Here is a 22,281-nt window from a genome sequence, read left to right on the forward strand (position 1 = left end):
GTCCCTTCTTGCCTCCGAACAAAGAGCAGCCTTCCTTCGCCAGGAACACTGGACACTGACTGCCTTCTGGGGATATCAATAGAGACACTTGTTCAAAGACCCTTCACCCTTCTCACCTCAACTCTACACTCCACAACCATTCTTACCCAACTGGTGCATATTGTTATCAAAAACACATCAGAGAAAGCTGCCAGCTGCCATTCTTTCTTTTTTGGGGGGTGAGGGGGTTGTTTGGTTTCTTGTTGTTGTTGCGTTTGGTTTTTTTTTTTTTTTTTTGGGGGGGGGGGGTTGGTGGTTTGGTTTTTTGAGAAAGGGTTCTCTGTGTAGCCCTGGCTGTCCTAGAACTTGATCCATAAACCAGGCCGGCCTAAAACTCACATATTCACCTGCCTCTGCTGGGATTAAAGGCATGAGCCACCACCATCCACCCAGCATCAGCTGCCATTTCTGAGAGTTTAAATTCCAGCATACAGTTTAACTGGGCTACAGAGGCGATACTCCTCAGGTTATTACCCAAATGCCTGACCTCCACAGACTCCCAGGCTAGCTCTGTAGCTGTGTTGACCATGTCACCCTACCCTGTGTATTCTCACACCTCAGGAAAACACTCTAACCTGAAGAATTCTAAAATAGTCAAGATTTTCCAAAACCAGGCAAAGGGTTAAAAGCACGCCAACAACACACACAGGACAGATAATCTCTTCCGTGCTATTTGATTAAGAATAGTAGTTTCTGGGTTTGTTTTAAAGGATGGAGAATAGGAATACGAGAAAAGGGCTGGAGAGATGGCTTGGAGGTTAGAAGACCTTGTGTAAACATGAGGATCTGACTTTAGATCTCAGAACCCTCATGAAAAGCCAGGCAGGACTGTTCACGTGCCCCTGACCCAGCACTGTGGCGAGCAGGACAGGGAGCCATCACTGGAACCTGCTGGTGACCAGCCTAGCTCTAAGCTCAGAGAGAGGCCCTGTCTGAAAGCAAGCAGGAAGAGAGTGACCAAGTTTGTATGGTTAACTGTTCATTTCAACTTGACATAAACTAGTCACCTGTAAGCAGGCCCCTCATTTGAGGAACTGCTCTCCTGAGACTGGCTTGTGAGCCCGTCCATGGGAGCTGTTTTGTTTCTTGATTATGGGACAGTCCAATCCGCTGTTGATGGTACCACCCCTAAGCTGGTAGGCCTGAGCAGAGTAATAGTATTATCAGAGAGAGCTAGAGCCAGCCAGCATTCCTCCATGACTTCTGCTTCAAGCTCCTGCTTGACTTCAAGATGAGCGACTGTAACTTAAGATGAAATAAGTCCCCCCTACCCCAACTTGCTTTTGGTCATGGTGTTTACCAAGGCAACAGAAAGTTAACTAGCACAGGACACCCAGCATCCTCTTCTGGCACAATATTGCATGCTCATGCCCAGAGTCCACAGACCACACACACACACACACAGACCACACTCACATCCGTAAAGGTTAACAGAAGAATCCAATCCTGGCCTGGAGAGATGGATCAGAGGGTAAAGTTGATGCTGCAGACACAGGGAGAGCCCAATTTGATTCCCCAGTGCCCACATAGTAAAGTGCATCTGTAGTCTTAGCACTAGGGAGGCAAGGAAACAATTTTTGGATTTTGCTGCCCAACTGAGACGACCAGAATGGAACCAGCAAGTCCTGGCTCCCAATAGAGACCCTATCTCAAAAAAACTAAGATGGAAGGCCACTGAGATGGCTCAGCAGCAGGTAAAGGCAACCACGTCTGAGTCTGACGTTCTGTGTTTGACTCTAAGGACCCCACCGAGTGGGCGGACAGAACCAACTCCCACAAGTCAACGACTGATCTCCACACACGCGCGCGCACACACACACATATACCCCTGAAAAACCCAATCAGTTTCTCGAACCATGCAGATCCATCTGTCCTCCTATAAGGAGTCACGGCAAGACCTTTTCAGAAATATGTCAGCCAGAACGATAGTATCTCTGGGGGACAGGGGTGAAAGCAGCCATGCATGATTTTTAAAAACAATAACAACTGGTGATGTAACACGCCTTACCACCCACTTACCCTCCCACCCTAGGCCGATCATCCCAGATGGAGAACAAGCACTTTAGAGAATCTGGGTTGTTTATAACTTTAGTGTTCTCTGGTACTACAAGTCATGGGTATGCTATGGCTGCAAATTTTCCCAGAGGACCAAAGACACTATGGCACTTAGGATGTAAATGCTTGGCCCCTGGGTGGTGGCCACCATCTCTGCTCTACCCTCTGCCTGCTCACCTCTAAAGCTGCAAGACTCCCCAGCTTGCAATGAGTCAGCCACCATTACTCACAAACTTCTGCCAAGTTCACGTCAGCAGCTGTTGTTTTCAAAGTCACCATCCGTGCCGTACTGCTCTGAAGTTTCCCCAGTACTTTATAATATTTCTCCCGTGCTCTCGCTGTGTCCCCTGCCAAACGTACTTTCAGAAGCTTGGCGAGTTACTAGCAGTGATCCACTTAAAACAAGACCAGATATTGGAAATACGGACTAGAACCTAATGACTGTCTTCACAAGTATTTATCATACCACTCTATAATAAAACTTCCCAACAAAATTCCCTCAGAGCTCCCCTCATCCCCGCCCCATGGTATCTCCCAATAATCAGCAAATCACTGAGAGGCTGAGAAAGCAGTAAGTTTTCCTCGGTCAACACTTAGTTCATGGCAAGGTTATGGTTGAAATTGCTGCAATGTTGTAAAGGCAATTTTTCTACAAGTGTATGGAATTTAAGCATTACTTGGGCTTTAGTTGTACCATTGCACAAACTATAATCAATAAACTTAACAGTAATCGCCAAACAAATATGGCTTTTTAAAAAATTGAGAATGTCTACCCTATTATCCCCAGAGCTTGGACTGGGACAGAGTCTCACCCCAGCAAGAAGAAAAGAAGGAAGGAAGGAAGGAAGGAAGGAAGGAAGGAAGGAAGGAAGGAAGGAAGGAAGGGCAGGGAGATACATACATACATACACACACACACACATACATACATACATACATACATACACACACATATATTGTATCTTTACTGTGTAGGTTCTTAGAACTGAGTATGGGCACCTTGTGAGATTAAACTCCTATCCTATGTGTGGCATAACACCTCATGATCTCATACTCATGCCTCTGGAAATGTGTGTGTGTGTGTGTGTGTGTGTGTGTGTGTGTGTATTGTTTTTGTTGTTGTTGCTCTTATTGTTAAAAGATACATCTCTAATTACTCAGAGATGGAAAGGAAACATCTAGAAAAGGCAGGCATGCTCAGTTGTATTAAGGAATAGGAGTCAGAGACTACTGGAGAGCAGGGGAGACATCTCTTGAGCCCCGGCCTTGGCTGTGCAGGGAGGTGGATGGGCTGTCTGAGGGTAAGAGGCTGATGGAAGTTGGAGCATAATTGCTCTCTGATAGTGGAACAATGGTGCTGTAAAAAGCTCCACTTCAGTTCAACCCAGCGCCATCCTCTTTCCCTCCCACCTCCATGACAAACACTGTACAATCAGGCACTTTTTGTCCCTGACAGTGACTATTACCAGGAAAGGGATGGGGAAAGAGCGTGTCTTATGCAAGATCCATCTTTTCAAGAATATCTCATAAACAATTAACAAAGCATGATCAGAGAAACACTTTCATGAGATGATAAAATGGAGAAAAGGAGGGTAATGAGCCATTTCGAGCATTTCTGTGTCTTTTATCACTCATGGGTTTGTTTGAGTTTTTTTATTTGTTTTCCTTTGCTACTTTTTCTACAATGGTCATCTCTTCAAAGCCGCAACTTAGCCTGGCAGTTCAGATGATTTGATAAACTGTCTATCATCTTCATGGTTGGCTGGGGGATAGGGAAAGACCACTTGAAGACAGGAATCAGAGAGAACCAACCTGTAGTCTTGTCTATGCCAAGCACTAAACAAGTGACCCTGAATCAATGAGAGGGAATTTCCCCTCATTCACTTGTCCCACAGATCTGCCTAAGCATTAAATACCAAGTGCATACAAACGTCAAGAAGAATGTTGATGGGATACGACCATTTGCCTGTATACACTCTCTTGGCCTCCAATTTTAATTGCAACACTCAACTTAAAGTTGAAATATATAGATAATTACAGCGATTAATAAATCAAACAGATAACTGCTGCCAAAATGCCCAGTGCATGCCTGTAATAAAGCAAGATAAGAGGGGCTGACCTAAGACCCTGCTCTAGTCTCAAATCTAACAGAGAAGGCAAGGCCAAATGCCAAGAAATGGTCCAAGCCAGTATACATATGCAAGACTAGAAATTCCCCAGGAAGCTAACAATGATGCAGAAAGGGCTGAAGTCCAGGATTGAATGGATAATAAATAAATAAAACTGTCAAGGAGATGGGGCTCAACTGGGCCCTGCGAGAACTCTAAGTCACTTTAAGCAGTGCGAGCAATAGGCAAGACTGGAGTATCTTGACTTACGATGGCACAAAGAGTTTAGACTCAGAGCCTGGCACATGACCAAGGACTTAAGAGTCAAATGGCCACAGGCCATGGCTTCCTGACTGAGTATGTGGTTACCCATGTCACGTGATTCTAGGATGCTGAAAGGTTAAATTGGCAGATGGACTACAAGATGAAGAACAAAACCAGAAGAATTTTAGGGGAGATGAGTGCAAACTTCCAGGTTTGAAGTAATGAACGCTATGGATAGCAAGCCTCTCCAGCTCCTGCAGGCAGACAAGGTGTGTGTGTGGGGCTGGGGGGGGGGGGGAGGAGTCACAGACCATGTGAGTGTTTTCAGGGACAAGAACCAGATGATGGTCATTCCATTCCTACTTGGAAAAGTTATGTGGGAGGCCAGTTTGAGAATAGGTTATGAAGAGGTTATTCTAAGGAATAGGTTTCTATTCCTTAGAAATACAGAGTTTTACACAGGAGCTAAGAAACTCCCAAGATTTCAGAGCCTTTAAGCACAGATGTTGACTTAAGATATAGATGTCTCAGAGCTCCAGAGGCTGAGGCAAAAGTATTCTTGCACATTAAAGGCTACCCTACCCTGGACTATACTGTGAGACTGATGCCAATCTGGGCTACAGAGTGAAACACCCTGTCTTAAAAAAAATAATTTACAAAAAGATACAGATGGGAATACACATAAGGTCAAGACCCACTTCCGGGAGGAAAGAGTGTTGCCTGTGAGCTGCAGAAACCATAAAGCAAAGCTTGGTGGTGCAGTCCTCTGATCCCAGCACTCAGGAAGCTGAGGCAGGAGGATCAGAGCTCCAGGCCAAGCTGGTATACATAGCAACATCCCGTTCCACCCCCACTCCCCCCAAAAAAGGAGGAGATTGACCCCAGGGGACTAGATAGAATACCAGATTTTCAAATCTGTAAAAGCTTGGGAAAGCAATTTAACTTGCACTTCCTCAGCCAAGAAGATAATAATAGGAGACCTACGGGGTAAGATTGTTGAGTAGATTAAGTAAGTATGAAATTATGTAAATCACATTCGGCAACTGAAAAACTAAAGGAGGAGGCCAAAACAAGTGGTGTCATAAAAAGCAAAGGCTGTTGCCCAAGACAGAATCTGTGAAAGGATCATCTAGTCGGAATATGTGAGCAGATGTCAACAATCCAAAATGTAGGAAGGTGCACTGCATAGCACGCCAAGTATGCTGGCTGGAACAGTGTTACCTCCGTGCAAAACCATGCAAGGCTGTCTCTGCTAGCTTGTATGCTCGCTCTTCCTTATCCCTACAATACTGGTCCTCCCTTTGGCCTCTGTTAAGTTCACCTCATTTAAGACATCCCCGAGGTTATCTGAATGACAGACACACACACACACACACACACACACACACACACACACACTATTCTCTACTATCTCCAACATTATATATCTATCTGCCCCTCACTACTCTCATGTCATGTTCCACAATGTTATATCTGGTTACTACCAGTTTGAGCCATGAGATCAAAGATTTTGTTCTGTTTTCTGAGAAATCCCCCCAAATTTAGTCACAGTAAGTATTCAAAAAGTATGAATAAAAAATCTGAACTGAGCCACTGGAATAGTTCAGCAGGCAGAAGCACTTGCCTAGATTCAATCCCCAAGCCCACAGTGTGAAAGGAGAGAGCCAGCTCCTGAAAGTTGTCCTATGACCTCCATATGTGTACATGTGGATACACAAACACACACACACGCATACACACACAAACACAGACACACACGAACACATACACACACAAACACACATACACACACATACACACACATACACACACATACACACACATACACACACAAACACACACAGACACACACACATACACACACAAACACACACATATACACATACACACACATTGCACATAAAATAAAGATTTAACAAAAAAATGTTTAAAGAAATGATAGCTACTCTGCTTCAATATTTATGACTAATGAAGTGAAACCGAGAATGTACTCCAATGGGCTTTATGATAGATGGGCGTACAAACGCTAAACTGCAGGGTTGGCAATTCACCATACTCAATCTCCAAGAGCCCTGGTTCTGCAGGCAAGAGATGCACTACAAAGCATCAAGCTTCAACAAATTACTTTGTTTCTGTGACAAAATAGGGGCAATGAAGCAAGTTTTCACAAACTTACATTTATACTACTAAAGTACTATCCCTTCGGAACCTTCCTTCTATTGGAGAACAGTATTACAATAGCCTTTGATAACTGATAATGACACTTGCTAATAACTCTTCAACAGATACTTCTTGACTTGGCAAAACCAGAAACTTGGCAACTCTATCCTGGACTTGACTTTTTCCTTTAAACAGATCAAAGAAATCCAAAGACCTGAAACCTTTGCTCTGATCCAACCCATCTTTGGAGGACTAAATGCCCTTAGAGCATGGATGGCTAACAAGTTGTCTGGCTGTGTGGTACACCTCTGATGACAGGCATTTCCAGTGATGCAGGATCCCACTGAGAACAGATAAGGTGGCAGCTCAGGCATGATTACGCTGCTGAATGGAGAAAAAGCAAGACCGTAAGGCCAGGAGGAGTAAGACAGCTTGGGGGAAGAAACAAGAGCTAAGAAAACTATTCCAAAAGGGATGTCAAAGGGATCCACACAATCCCAACTTTACAGGCTTTGTCAGCTTAATAATTAGGAAACCCCTTCATGCAAATAACCATAAAGGCTAATATATGAAGAGTACCGCGGAAGTCAAGGCTGTTTAGCTCTCACTCCGTCTGCACAGCCCACTTACCACCTCGAATTCCCTGACTCGTTCATTGATACCTAATTTTCTTGGTTGCACATCTTTCAACCTGTGGTCTTACTATTACCTAGACCTCCAACTGAAACAGAACCTGAATGCCACACATACTCAAGTATGCAAAAAAGACAACTGGAAATACGACATATAGTGGCAATCAATGAGACTTCTCAGAAGATGAGAAAAAGTTGGAGGCAGAGTGGAAAAGGCAGAAATCAAAATGAGGAACTAAGAATGCAGGCAGAGATGCCTACCAACCCTCCAAGACAGCCTAAGGGAAGAAGGGTGAGACCAGAGAACAATGCAGCCTTGACTCTTAGAACAGAAGCCCAGACAAGCATCATGAAAAGTGCCAGGCAGAGACAGGCATCCAAGAATTTGCACACTGAATGAATTACTACACAGACACACAAGAGAATTCTGAGTCTGCTTCCATCCTATTACCTAAGGCCCTTTAAGTCCAGGTCAAACGTCTCTCTTTGCCTTGAAGCTCAGGCTAACACTCAGTGCTTAAAAAGAGGTGAGTGCTCCCAGTGAGTGCTCCTAACCTAGCTCTAGCCAGGAAGCCCCAGCAAACAACTCCCCACCCCCACCCCAAAGACCTCACCTGCAATTGCTTACAGCAGACAGCATGACCCAAGGTAAAAGGGAGTTAAAGGAAACAGACACAAAGAAGCCAGAGGGTAGGAAGCCAAGACCTGTGTGTCTAATCCATAGACACCTAAGCAGCAAGAGCACAGGCTCTAGAAGAGGGCTTGAGTCTTGGACCTACCCAATGCAAATTAAATGTCTTTGTAGCTTTAATTAAGTGCACACAAACAATGCAGAGGTCTTAGCAGCTTTCCAGCGACTGCAAGGCTACAACTGTTTCCTCCTCAGCACCCCGGGATTCCTCCACTACCTCAAGCCTCCAATCTAGTTCCAGAACTACAATCGAAGCAACAATAGCAAAAGAACAGAGCTGCTCATCTTATTCAGTTTTCCGACTTAAACCATTTTCTATGCCTTGGCTTGCTCTAGGGTCTGTTTTCCACACCCATCTTTTTTTCTTCTGAACCTTCATCCTAAGGTCCCCTGGTTCTCTCCAGTTCACTCTGCTTCCAAGGTGGGGGGTGGGGGGGCTGCTAACATGTTTCCCAGGGGGCTCAGGAAGCTTTCCCAACCTTCTGGGGAGCGTGAGCAGATCAGAGCCTCAAAGCTGCCACCATCTGCAAAGCATCTGATCCCTTGCTTTTTCTATCATTTCTATGAGCCCAGAAGGGGCAAGCCAAGACTCACCCACTCTTCAGATCCCCACGACCTGTTCCACTCAAGCTCAAAACACTGCACATACAGAAACTGTGGATCTATCATCCCATGTGATCTCATAAAAGGACTCAAAATACAAAATACAAAAAGAACAAGAAAAAGAAATGTTCAGCCCAAACCAAATATCCTTATTTTAGCTGGAATCCTGCCAAATAGGCACAAGAGGCTGGTGACGACAACGGTGATAGAAGGAAACTGGCTAGCCGAATCTCATTGAAAACCGATAAGGTTCCATGAATCAGATCGAATGAAAAGGTTCACCCTTTTTGGAGAGAGGTTTGTCTGCGGTTTGAAAGTCAGATCCAAAGGACTCTGTACTCCTTCATAAAGGTTAAACTGATGAAGGTGGCGTGGGGTGGGAGTGGGGGTGGGGAGGACGAAACGTTCAAACTCCCGAAGATTTACAGGCCACTTTTTCAAAAAACAAAAATCCTTGTACAGAATAACATCTTCCACATGATTTTTTTCTTTAAAGCTCTTATTTCTAGAAAGTAATTTTGTTGCAGGTGATCTTGAATGCACTTGGGCACCAAGGAAAAAAGACACCTGTGCCTAACAGGTCGGTAACACTACCAACGTGCCCCGGGTACCAAGGGAACGAGAGATGCTCTGATTTCTGGATAAAAGATTTTCTGCAGTGCCAGGTAGGAGATCACATGCCCTAAAACGGCCGCAGCTCATTTGGAGTGATGTAAAAGCTCCTTGGATATTAATTTTATTAGAAATTCCAAGAAGCAAGCAACCTCAGATTGCATTCATTTTAGACTCCAGGCGTCTGGTACTTTCCAGTTTCCTCTCGCTCCCTACTAGCAAGGGGTAGGCGAGATGGGCAGCAGCAGCCCATGCATTCCGGGGAGGGGGGAGGTGGGGTACCGACAGGGCGATCGTAGCCCACCACCACCACCACCACCACTCCCCGCGCGCGCACACCCCGCCAAGCCCCACGCACAGCTCCATCCCGAACGTTCAATTCGCCCCGGGACTAAGAAGCCCCTACCCACGGCCGGCCGGCCTGGCAGAGTCCGGTCCCGCGGTCGCCCCCCGGACTGCGGGCGCCGCGCCCCGTCACGCCCCGCGCCTCCCCTCGCCCGCCACCCCCCGCGATCGCGGCGTGTCCTCCGCAGCGCCGCGCGCCCTCCGCAACCGTACAGCCCTCCGCCGCGCGCCCGGGCGCCCGCTCACTCACGCGGGAGGCAGTGGCGGCGTCTCCATTGTGGCTCCTCGCGGGCTTCAGAACGCAGGCAGCGACCGCCGCCGCCAGCACCATACCAGCCGCGGACGCCGGCACTGTCCGCCCGCCCAGCCCCGTTCCATCCGCCCCGAGGGGGCGCAGCGCTCCTCACCGCGCGCCACCACCTGCGGCGGCGGCCCCCGCGGCCATGGCCCGTCGGCCCCGCGCGCTCGTGTGCCTGGCGCGGCTCCCGCGCTCCCCCGAGTGCCGGGCGGCGACGGCGGCGGCGGCGGCGGCGGGACAGGCGAGCGGGCGAGCGTGCTGCTCGGCCACTTCCGGGTTCTCCCGGCCGGCGCCGGCGCCGTGACGGGCGGGCGCTGCGGCCTCCCGCGGCGGAGGGACCCCTCCCTCGGCGCCGCCCCTTCCTCCGCGGCGTCTGGAGGAGGAGGCGGCGGGCGGACGGGCGAGCGCGCGCCCGCGGGGGAGGGAGTAGACCCGGGGCCGAGGCTGGGAGCTCGGAGGCGGGGAGGGCTCGCGCGGAAGGGGTGCTCTCCGGTGCACCGCTTGCTCTGATTCACCGGTGTGTTCACATCCTTGTCTTGGCGTCCGAGTGCCTCCCCCACCCCCGTGGGGATGCGGGGGAGGGCAGACCATTCACTGCCTTTCCGAAGGGGGAAACCGAGGCAAGACGAGATAGATCGGCCTGACCAGTGTCCCAAGCCCGAAGCTAGCGGGCGTCTTTCCTGGGTGTTCCTAATCTGGTCCTTGGACAACTGAGTTGAGCACCTGCTAGGCTGAGCTTGGGGACGTGACTGAGCAAACGTGGGTCGTTTAGCTTAGCTAGCTGCCCATCTGGACGTGATAAGAGAAACAATGAGCCCAGGATGTCCACTGGGAAGAAGAAGAAACGGCGGTGAGATAGGGCGTGCTGTTTGATGAGGAACGGTCCGGAAGGCCTCTTGGGGTATCAGTTAAACAAAGATGAATTAACATGAACCTTGAACCACTCAAGGGGTGGGTGAATGTCCAGGGCTAAGGCAAAATCAGTGAAGATCCCTGTCAGCAAGATGCCTGTCACATTGAGAAAAGGCAGGAGGGTTCCGAATTCTCCACCAATGCCTGCTAGCGGAAGAAACACCTGGGAACTTAGAGATGGGAATTCTTCAGTTCCACTCCAAACTTACTGTCTAGGCACCCTCGGGGTAGAGCCAGGATTCCAGGCTTGAAGGAAGGCAAGGTCTGAGACTCTCTACTTACTGTAACTGAGGCAGTACTAGACCATTACTGGCCAAATGGTTACCGTTAGTTGTATAAGTGATACACTCGCGGAGGGAAGGGAGCAGGCAAGTTTAGTCTAGCCAAAATACAAAAGAAAGATGGCTGAACTGGAGTCAGAGGGATTGAAAGAAGTGGTCAGATTCTAGATGATAAAGTGCTCAGTAAGAATTCCGATGGATTAGGCTTCAGGAGAAGTAGCGTCCGGAGTGAACTTAAATTTGGAAGTTGACCCATGTAGATCGTATGTACAGTCACAAGACTAGTTGAAATAAGCTCTGTAATGTAGCTACAGAAAAGACCAAGACATGATCCCTGGGCCACTCCAGCATCACACGAACGGAGTGCTTGCCTGAGGGAGCACAAGGCTCCATCCCTAGCACTGCCAATAAGTACTTAAATAAAATAATTGCAAAAGTGTTGGTGTGTGCTTATAATCCCCGCACTCAGGAGGCCAAGAAAGGGTGCTCAGTGGTGACTTGTTTTAATAAAGAAAATATGCCTTGCCGTGATTAATATCTCTGCATCGTTAGGCCATTACTGATTTGCCATGCGGAGGGCCTGCATGATGACTTCCTTATGGCTCAGACAGATCCATCACTAATAATACTTCCTTAGGATTCGTGATGGATCTGTCTGAGCCATAAGAAAAGTTCCTGCTTTATAAAGCAAAAGTCGGATGAGAAAGTGGATGTGAAGCACATACAAGCTCACTAGCAAAAGGTAAGCCTGGTACAGAATGAGTTCGAAAACTATGCCTTAGCAACCTAGTTGGACTCTGTCTCATAACAAGTTGAAATAAATTAAAGAGGGGGCTATGGCTCAGTGATAGTGCCTGGCAAATACATAGCTCTGGATTCAATCGCAGCATTGAAAAGCAATAATAATAATAATAATAATAATAATAATAATTTCTAAAGGGTGTGTCAGTGTGCGAGGCACATACTTTGAGTCATAGCCCCCATTAGATCTTCCTCTGGTTCATCTTTGTCCATCACAATTTTCTGCTAATATTCTAAATGTCTATTTTTTTTTATCACCACTCCATTTGTAGAAGTAAACCCAGAAGAGTGCTTATTTTTGTGATGTTCACACAATCATGCAGGTGCCCAAGGAGGCCAGAAAAGTAGATTGGGTTACCTGGAGATGTAATTACAAGTATTTGTAAGCCACCCAATACGGATGCTAAGAATCAAAACCCCAGCTTGCTATAAGAATAGCAAACATTCTTAATGGTTGAGCCATATTTCCAGACCCCTGATTTTTCAAGATGCCCCCACCCCCCGTCAAGGGATGAAACTGTATAAAACTGCATTTATTTGTTCAATGCTTGTAAAATAAAACAGTCCCTAAGACACTAGAAGCTAAAATTAATGTGACATCGCCAGAATGGATTGCTTGCAAAGAAGATGGCACACACAGGTGAGCCAGCCCTTGGCAGTATCAGTGTCAGGAATGACTTAACTGAATTGAAATTGGATGTTTCAGTAGAGTTAGTGTCAGGATGTGGCAGGCAGAAACTTGGTGTCACAGCAAGGATCACAGGGCTGAGAAAGCCACTGTGAGGAAAAGACTCCATGCCTCTGTAGAACATCAAACGTCGTGTATTGGAAACCCCCTCCACCAAAAAGAAAGTACAAGAAAGAAAGAAAAATCACTCATTTAAAAACAGATAAGCTGTGGACTAGGGAGATAGTTCAGTCAGTGGAGTGTTTTCCTAACAGATAGGAAGCCTTGGGTTTGGTCCCGGTACCTCATAAAGCAGGGCATGGTGACACCCAACTACAAGCCCAGCACTTTGGAGGAAGAGGTAGGGTGGTCAGGACTTCAAGGTCATCCTCAGCTATATTTTGCATTCAAGACTAAACTAGACTATGTGAAACTCTGTCTTACAAAGATATGCAGGTTTATGGTGACACAAGCCCACCATTCAAGAGGCTGAGGCACAAGGGTCATCTGCTTCCTATAGGTGCTGAAGAAAATGGAAATCTTTTGAAAAGTCTTAGTTTCTATGCCACAGTTAGCCTAAAGTGTATACTTAAATAGCTGCACTATTTTTTTCCTCTTTTCTTTTTGAGACAGAGTTTCACTAAGCTTGACACAACTCTGGAAGGTCTGGAACTCCGTATGTAGAAACCATCCTGGTGTTGAACTCAGATCTGCCCCCTGCCTCCGTCTCCAAGAGCTGGCTGGGATCGAAGGTGTGTGCAACCATGCACAGGTGCACTGATTTTAAGCGCGAGTTTTTGCTTAGATCCGAACAGGTTGGGGGCTTACTATATACATGGAATCTTATGAGGCACCTGCAAACCTTCTCATGAGTCATTTGTTGTTCAGCAAGGGAATCTGACAATACAGGAAGGTGTTCGTGGTAAGCCTTACCAGGCCAGATGGGGTAATGTGATTCTTCTGCTCCAGACTAATAGAAGAACCCTCATTTCAAGATGACATTTGTGCCTGAGTTCAGTTTCCTCTACGAATGCTTGCTTCCTTGTTTTTGTCTTGAGGATACCCACTACCCCTCCAGCAGACCACACCTGCACACTACCAACCCTGTGTCAAAAGTTCCCAGAGAAATGAAAGAACATCATTTGCTGTGAAGTCTAATTGAAAAATCTGTTTGAATTGGTCCAGGAAATAGCCCAAAAATAGGTTTCACACTAATGTATATCAGGTAAGCATATTCTGTGACTTTTTAAGAAAAGAAATTGATTTAATCTATTTTTACTTGTATATATTTATATAGTATCTATTTATATGGTCTGGTGATGTAATGCCTCATTATAAAATTACCTAGAACTAAACAACTTTCTAAATGGTCAGCAGTGCTAGAGGAAGGAGAAAACAAGGCCAAACTCTTGATAAATTCTGAAAAGTACCATTTGCTTGTGGCCATTCATCTCAGATCACGCATATGTGTGCACACATACAGGAGCATCTACCCACAGCTTCTGGTTGCCCCTGCAGTGGGATGTGAGGACAGACCCCAAGCAGATTCTGAATCAGTTTGTTGAGACTTTCTCATTTTTGCCACTCTCTCCTCTTGCCCTCACTGTCTATAGACCTCCTGGATTCTTCTCCTATTCCAGGGAACATTTGCAACAATGTGGTAGCAGTCAAACAAATGATTAAGGGGTGATGCTCCAGTACATAGAATAACTTTATATTAACACACACACACACCACATTGATCTTTTTGATACATTGAGACAGGGTCTCATGTAGCCCAGATTAGCTTCAACCTCATTATGTAGCTAAGAGGTTGAATTTCTAATTCTGCTACTTTCTGCTGCCCAAGTGTTGGGATCACAGGTGTGTGCCACTGTCTTAGTTAGGGTTTCTATTGCCTTGAAGAGACACCATGACCGAAGCAACTCTTACAAAGGCAAACATTTAATTGGGGCTGGATTGCAGTTTCAGGTGTTGAGTACATTATCATCATGGCAGGAAACATGGTACCCTGCAGGTGGACATGGTGCTGGAGAAGGAACTGAGAGTTCTACATCTTGATCCAAAGGCAACCAGGAGGAGACTCTTTCCACACTGGGCTGAACTTGGGCACAAGGAGACCTCAAAGCCTGCCTATACAATGGCATGTTTCCTCCAACAAGGCCATACTTTCTAATAGTGCCACTTCCCATCAGCCAAGCATATGCAGACCACAGAACCATGACACCCAATTTGCATGGCTGGTCAAACAAAGGTTTTTGTGCTTTCTGGGTAAGCACTCTACCAACTAAGCCATATCGCTAGCTCCATATTGGTATCATTGTAGCTAAATAAATCTCAATTTCCTCTTCTGTTTACTCCAGTATACATTCTAATGACTTCTATATTATTTAAATCACATTATAGGCAGGAATTATAAAGTTGAAGTGTTGTTTTCATTAATAGTTGTTTTAATACACAACACTAGGAAAAGAGCACTGTACTTTGCTTACTAAGAAGCCATGTTGCATTTAGCGGGTGGAACATATTCTTTTTGAACTACAAACCTTTTGAGAGTGAATCTGTTGAAGTTTCTATTGCTTCTTCAAATTGCTCATATGTTAATGTAAAAAAGATATGTTGGAATTTCCACAGAAATCCCAAAATGTGACTTTGGCCCAAGTCTTAGAATTCTTTCTGTACATAAGGATCCTTTGCCAAGAAATGCTTAGTTCTCAGTCTGGTGCTGATGAACTCTGAAGAAGAGTGCCAGGTACTGAAGGTGAGTTGTTAGTCAGTCCTCAGTAACGATCCGGCCAGAGGAGGATTGACTCCGAGCTGCATGTACACAACAACTGTTCTTCATGGAACTAAAAATCAACATGAGTTGCCATTTTGAAGACTTTGTTAAGAACCAACTAAAATTAAATCATAAAAACAATATTTCTAGCCATGTTTTCTGAGGCACACTGATTCAAGGCAATCTTATTTCTATTATGCTTAGAGATACAGACTTTTTTTAATACCAGGAGGGAAAACACCGGACACTCTATTTTGAGTTGTAACCACTACCCCCTCAACATACCTCCTATACTTCCTACGCGCCTATTCTGGTTTATTAGATTCAACAAACTATTTGCATAACTTATTTCATTTACTCTCTATGCTTTCCTCTGGAATACAAGCCACATGAAGGCACAGATTTTAGTCTACTTAATGATGATCATATCCCTAGGGTCAAGCAGCATATCAAGCATGCATTACGTATTCAACAGATGTTACTGAATGAATGAATGGATACTAAAACATCTGCCTCTTTTTGTATATATTCCAACTCAGACTCATGCAGTGTACCTTTTGAGTACAGCTAGGTAGTTCCTTTTATTTGTTGCCTTACTCTTGGAAGTGCATCCACAATGCTTCCAACAAATAATAAAGTTATGGAGAAATGTTCCATGTCTTTCTGTCAGCCAAACATTCAAGACCCCTTCTTCAGCGATCATACTATGACCAAAGAGTAGACTTGGGAAGTCATTAGGTCTGACAAGAAGGTTAGGGCAAGAGTTTTCCCTTTAACACATTATAATCAATGACAGACACACACACAAAATAAATCGAATATATTAAATCAAAGTAGATAAAAGAATATGAGGGGTGTTGGAGACACAGTTCAGTGGGGCAAGTACTTGCTGTGCACGTGTGAGGACATGAGATCAAATCCTTAGAACCCACATAAAGCAGAACAGGACCCAAGGGAGCACCTGTAATCCAAGTGTACCCTACAAGTAGATGGAAGGTAGAGACAGCGCTGAGACAGGAGAGTCACTGAATCTCAAAGAGCAGCTAGCCTTGATGTACTCAGGTGCAAACAGCAAGACACGCTGTCTCAAACAAGGTGGAAGATGATGACTGACCCCCAAGATCACCCTCTGACCTCTACACACATGTAGCATGCACATGCTCATAATCATAACATACTCACATGATGTTTTGCTGAGCCAAGACCTATGGGAGGAGACATGATGTTTGGAGAGAATATAAGAGAAATCCAGTGGACAGTGATAGGGCACTTGCATAGCTAGCTGTGTAACTCTTCCGTGGTCTCGAGTCTTTGCTGATTTTCACTTCATTGAGAGAGACACAGCAGTGAACTCTTGGCATTATGGCTGCTCCTGGTCTTTCCCACTGACTTGTGTCTATTCAGCGGAGACCTGGTGGTTTCTACTGGATGGTGCTACCATTGCTGATTCATGTTTGGTGACGCTTTTGAACTGGACTGTTGGTATCTTAATAGTACTTAACTGGACTGCTGATATCATGACAAACACAGATTGGAATTTCCCACAAAGAACTACTTCTAAAGAGGTCTACAATAGCATTGGACATGTAAATGAGGAAAATACCTAATAAAAATATTTTTTAAAAAAGAGGTCTACATCCCCCTGTCCTATCCTGCTTACCATCTTTCTCCCTACCTTTGGATGGTGGGCTAGAAGGGGGTCAGAGCATTTCAGAATCCTTATTAAAGTAGGTTTTGAAAAAATCTAAGCCTACACATAAACATACACAAAGAGACAGATTTAAAAAAAAAAGAAAAGAATACAAGATACCAAAATCTTTGGGAAATAATGTGTTGAATATCTATGAAGTAGGAAAAGAAAGTATGTTTAGTCACTAGAAAGAAGGGAACACATTATCCCAAGGATGAAACATGGAGACATAAGGCTGAGGTGTGAATGTTCCTGGATCTTGGACGACTCTCAGACTTTCTATAGAGCAAGTAGGTAATTCTTGAATGATTGTGTCAGTGTGTGTATGTAGGCATGCGGGAATGTATTTGTCCAGGTACTGGGATAAGACTGGAAACCTGGTTGTACAAATAGGAGAAATTGGAAATGAGATTTGTTTTTAAAAAATTACACAGACTCATGACATATTGAAGCGTGATGTGCATGTTGTACAGGAAAGGAGACACCAAAGGAAAAAAGATGGCGTACACCTGAATCAATCGATGATTTCTCATAGGAAACAAGGAAGGTAAAATGGGACACAAGGTTAACACATTGGGCATGAAAACTTGATGATTCCATTTACAAAACTACGAAAACCACATGGGGTGCATGAGAGTGACAGTGTATCTTTTTAGGCCTGTGGTGGTTTAAATAAGAACGGCCCCCAAATGCTCATATATTTGAGTACATAGTGGGTGACATTATTTGTTGGAGTAGGTATGGCCTTGTTTGAGAAAGCTTGTCACTAAGGGTGGGGTTTGAAGTTTCAAGGGCCCAAGCCAGGCCCAGAGGCTCTCTCTCCTCTCTGTTGCCTGAGGATCATGATATAGAACTCTCAACTCCTCCAACACAATGTCTGCCTGCATGGCACCATGCTTTCTACCATGCTGAAAATGGACTAAACCTCTGAAACTGTAGGCAAGCCCCAATTAAATAAGAGATTATTAAAAAAAAAAAAGTGGGGCATGGTGGTACATGCCTTTAATCCCAGCACTCGGGAGGCAGAGACAGGTGGATTTCTGAGTTCGAGGCCAGCCTGGTCTACAGAGTGAGTTCCAGGACAGCCAGGGCTATACAGAGAAACTTTGTCTCGAAAAACCACCACCAAAAAAAAAAAAAAAAAAAAAAAAGAGTTTATAAATTTCCTTTATAAGAGTTGCGATAGCCATGATGTCTCTTCGCAGCAATAGAACACTGATGAAGACAAGACCTATGGGGTTTTAATCATAGCAAGATGTTTCAATGAAATAACCAGAAGAATTAAGACTCGTGATATAAAGACACAATAACCACAATAACCAGTTATTAGCCCCGGCAGAAAGAGGTAATGCAATTTTGTTACTGACTGAAATCTCTTTTCCAGCCTGTTTTCTACATTTTTTTTTTCGGCATGAGTTGATACCATAACATTTCTTTAATTGTTCATTTTTAAAATTTAAGTAAATAATGCATGAGTATATCTTACAGTAGAAATTCAAACTATAGCTTGGAGAGCCCCTCTCTTAACCTTTCCTCAAATGTGGCATGCATCAATCATACTCCCTGTGTCTTCTCATGAGTTTTTGTATGCAGTTCCATCATAGGAGTTACCTAAAGATCTACCTGGGTTTGCATTTGTTTGTCTCTGGTAAGTGGAATCATGCCGTATGCTACCATCAGCTATCAGCAGTGGCTAAGGAAACTTTACTGCCAATTTGCTGTAGCTGCAGGGAACCCAGGCAGGGAAAGCTCAGCTGCCAATTACCAGTGCATCTAGGATTTAAACTCACACAAATAGAAAGGATGATGGGCATGAGACGGTAGACTAAAGCATCAGGTTGAATAGCGTGTTGCCTGGTAAGGATGCCCCATCATAGCTGTACACCTGGGTACCACAGAGCATCCCAGCCCCTCCCACAACACATGCACTTTCTCTCAGAAATCATTACATGTGTGACTACATGTGGATGCACATGCATGTATGAGTGCAGGTGCCCTCATTCAAATGGTACACAAGTAGAGGTTAGATGACAACCTTGGGTACCAGTCCTCAGAGTTGCCTTCCATCTTGTTTGAGAGAAGAGCTCTTGATGGTCGTCACTGCACATGCCAAGCTAGCTGGTTGTTGGGCTCCAGGGGTTCTCCTGGGTTTTCCTCCCATCTCTACCCATATAAGAGTGCTAGGGTTACAGTTGTGTCCTACTATGGTGGCCTGATGTGTGTTCTGGGGATTCAACTCCCCTTCTTATGCTTCTTTGGCAAGAGTGGCACCATATGGGCTCCAGGGATCAAGCTCAGGCTGTCAGCCATGGCATCAAGGTGCCTTTGCCCACTGAACCATCTTCCCAGACCCAGAACTCTTTTTATTTATTCATATCAATTTTTAAAGACAGGGTCTTGTTCTGTAACCTAGGCTGGCATTGAATGCCAAGGCAAACCTGCCTCAGCTTCCCAGGAGCTAGGATTACAAATGTATGACAGATACCATGCCTGGCTTGGAAATAGCATTTTTATGATTTTTTAAAGGCTTATTCTTATTATTTTTAATTATATATATATGTCTGCATGTGGGTATGTGCACATGAGTGTAGTACCCTTGGAGGTCAGAGGCATCTGACCTTGGAGCTGGAGATTGTGAGCTGCCTGGCATGATGCTGGGAACCCAACTCCAGTCCTCCAGGAGACCGGCAACTGCTCTTGACTTCTGAGCCATCTCTTCTGCCCCTTGCTTTAAATTTATAACCCAACACTCAAAGTCATCGTCTCCCCAGGAAAAATGTGGACGCTCTATTGGGTTTTTCATTGCCAGAAACCCTTCAGTTTTCTATTTTTTGATACCTCTTCTTCTAGCCTGTGTTCTTTCTTTCCATGACGTCTTTCATTTCCCTTGCCTTTTCAGAGGAGACCTTGAGTGAGGGGGCAGCAGACCTGAGGTACCTGGATCTCTTATTGGTCAAATGGTGCTGAAAATTCATTATTTTTGTGTTTTAGTTCCTGGGCAAGCGTCCCAACACCATAGTAATTACATGCTTACTTATAATAATGATGTACTTTAAAGCATGCTTGAATATTGCAGCAACATGCATCTTATTTAGCACAATCCACTTTTACTCTTCTAACTGTGAGAAGCTATATGTATTCATAATTATGGTTTATTTGAATGTGTAGTATTTTTAGAACAGTAAAGTACCATATTTTGGGGGGGCGGAATGAAAATAATTTATGTATTTTTAAATGAACTAAGCTTTTTAATGTTCAGTGTCTAGGATAATTTTAAAATTCATTGGTTGTTTTTTTTATTATAAGCCGTGAATAAAAATATCTTTATACAATGAACCTTATTTGAAATATCCATGTCACGTGTCCACCGGTAGCTATTTTTGCTGTTGTTCTGGTTAAATTATCTTTGAGAGATTTTTTTTTCTTTTATTCTGAATTGGATGCCAAGGGTTTTGTTTGTTTTTTTTTTCTCACATTTATTTGTTTGTATATTCGCACAGGCCTGTGCCACAACACACATCTAGAGGTCAGAAGACAACCTGTGGGGGTTCCTTCTGTGATGTGGATTATGTGAACAGAGAAATAGGTACCTTTACTTGCTGAGGCATCGTATTGACCGCCAAACTTTTTTTTTTTTTTTTTTTGGTAAGTGGAAGTACTAAAAACCATTTGTTTCACCATAAATAATTAATTCACATAATTAAACTCAATTGTGAGAAAACTTTCTGAAATGCACTCAAAGACTCATCTGGTTCATTCTCTTAATTTTACATGGGAGGATGACCTTTTAAAAAGCTATCCAGACGCCAGGCAAGATGGCTTGCCGAGTAAAGGCACCTGACCCTAAGCCTGATGACTGAGTTTTTCCCTAGGACCCACAAGGCAAGGAGAGAACGGATTCCTGTAAGCTGTCCTCTGACCTGTACACATGCCTAGTGCCACGTGTGCGGGGTCACGTACGCACACACATAATAATGAACTTCTAAAAATTCTAAACGGACGTCTGAGAGCCAAGCCCATGAACCTCTCATCTGAGAATCAGAGGGACTGAACCAGGGCTTCCACGTTCTGCTCTCAGCTACATAGACGGGTTTGAACCTGGCCAGACTACAAGTGACCCTCTCTCCAAAAAAGAAAATAAAAGAGTGGCCTTGTCAGACATCAATGGGAGGAGAGGCCCTTGGTCCTGTGAGGGCTCGATGCCCCAGTGTAGGGGAATGCCAGGGCAGGGAAGCAGAAGTGGGTGGGCTGATGAGCAGGGGGAGGGGGAAAGAGATAGGGGGTTTTGAGAGATGAACTGAGGAAAGGAGATAACATTTGAAATGTAAATAAAGAAAACATCTAATAAAAAAAGCTATGACTTTGAAAAACAGCAATTAAGGGTGTATAGTGGGGTCTAAAGGATAAAAGGGAGTGGGAAATGATGTAATTATAACCTCAAAAAATAATTTAAAAACTACTTCGATTTAAATACCAAAAAAAAAAAATTACATCTAGAGAATATTCTGGATTCTGAACTTCCTTTAGGAACTCCCTGCACTGTCTTACAGCCCCTTTGGAAGATGTAGCCCGTAGTTCTCTTGTTTGCAGTGGAGGCAGATTTGAAAAGCGTCTAACCTGGGAGGAACAGCCTGCCCACCCGAAGGAAAGCTTAGGTATACAGCTAAAATTACAGAGGGATATGATTCATGTGGGAAAACAAAAGAGGAGAATTTGGGGTGGGATTATCTCAGCAACACTTTCTGCAAGAGATATAATTTGGTCTGCACTTTGAGTGACATAGACAACTCAGATTCATAAGGAAGAGAAGAGCCACGTTCATTGAGAGAGGGTAGAACAAACAAACAAACAAACAAACAAACATGAGAGTCGCCAAAGACAGAGGGTCTGTCCTGTCTTAAGTTGGAGGTAGAAAATGAGGTTGGACAACGAAGGCCATGTGCTTTCACAGGGGTCCACGAAAGCTGGGATGCTTCAAAGTGATCTATTTGTACACAGCTAAGGCTTTCAGATAAGGGAATTGCTTATTTGTGAGGTCCTTAGTAAGAACAGTGGACTTACTCAGTAGTAAGTAGCTGAGGTGGTGGACTAGTTAGGATTGAAGACATTTATCTTTGTAATAAGTGTTTTGAGGGTTTTTAGATACAGGAATGTTTTCACCTGCATGTATGTCTAGGCACCATGCATCTGTAGTGCCCATGCAGGCCCAAACATGGTGTCATTGAGAGACAGCCTCTAGCCACTGTGTGGGTGCCGGGAATCTAACCCAGGTCCTCAGAAAGAGCAGTCAGTGCTTTCAACCACTGAGTCACCTCTCTGGGCCAAGAGATTTTAATTTTAGTAT

General features: G+C 44.6%; 1 protein-coding gene across 3 annotated transcripts in view; it reads right to left on the bottom strand.

Annotated features, from left to right (window-relative positions):
- Nucleotides 1-10,296, bottom strand: part of Klhl2 (kelch-like 2, Mayven) — a 110,497-nt gene extending 100,201 nt beyond the window's left edge. Inside the window, exon 1 of one of the 3 annotated variants that reach the window (XM_017313011.1) lies at nt 9,760-10,156. In XM_017313011.1, coding sequence (XP_017168500.1) covers nt 9,760-9,785 — 26 coding nt within the window. In that variant the 5' untranslated portion in view covers nt 9,786-10,156. Of the gene's footprint in view, nt 1-9,759 lie in introns of all 3 variants that reach the window. The other 2 variants (NM_178633.3, XM_017313012.2) reach the window with 2 other exon arrangements.
- Nucleotides 10,297-22,281: the final 11,985 nt, after the last annotated feature.

This window comes from Mus musculus, chromosome 8 (genome assembly GCF_000001635.26).
Source record: "Mus musculus strain C57BL/6J chromosome 8, GRCm38.p6 C57BL/6J".
Classification (NCBI taxonomy): Eukaryota; Metazoa; Chordata; class Mammalia; order Rodentia; family Muridae; genus Mus; species Mus musculus.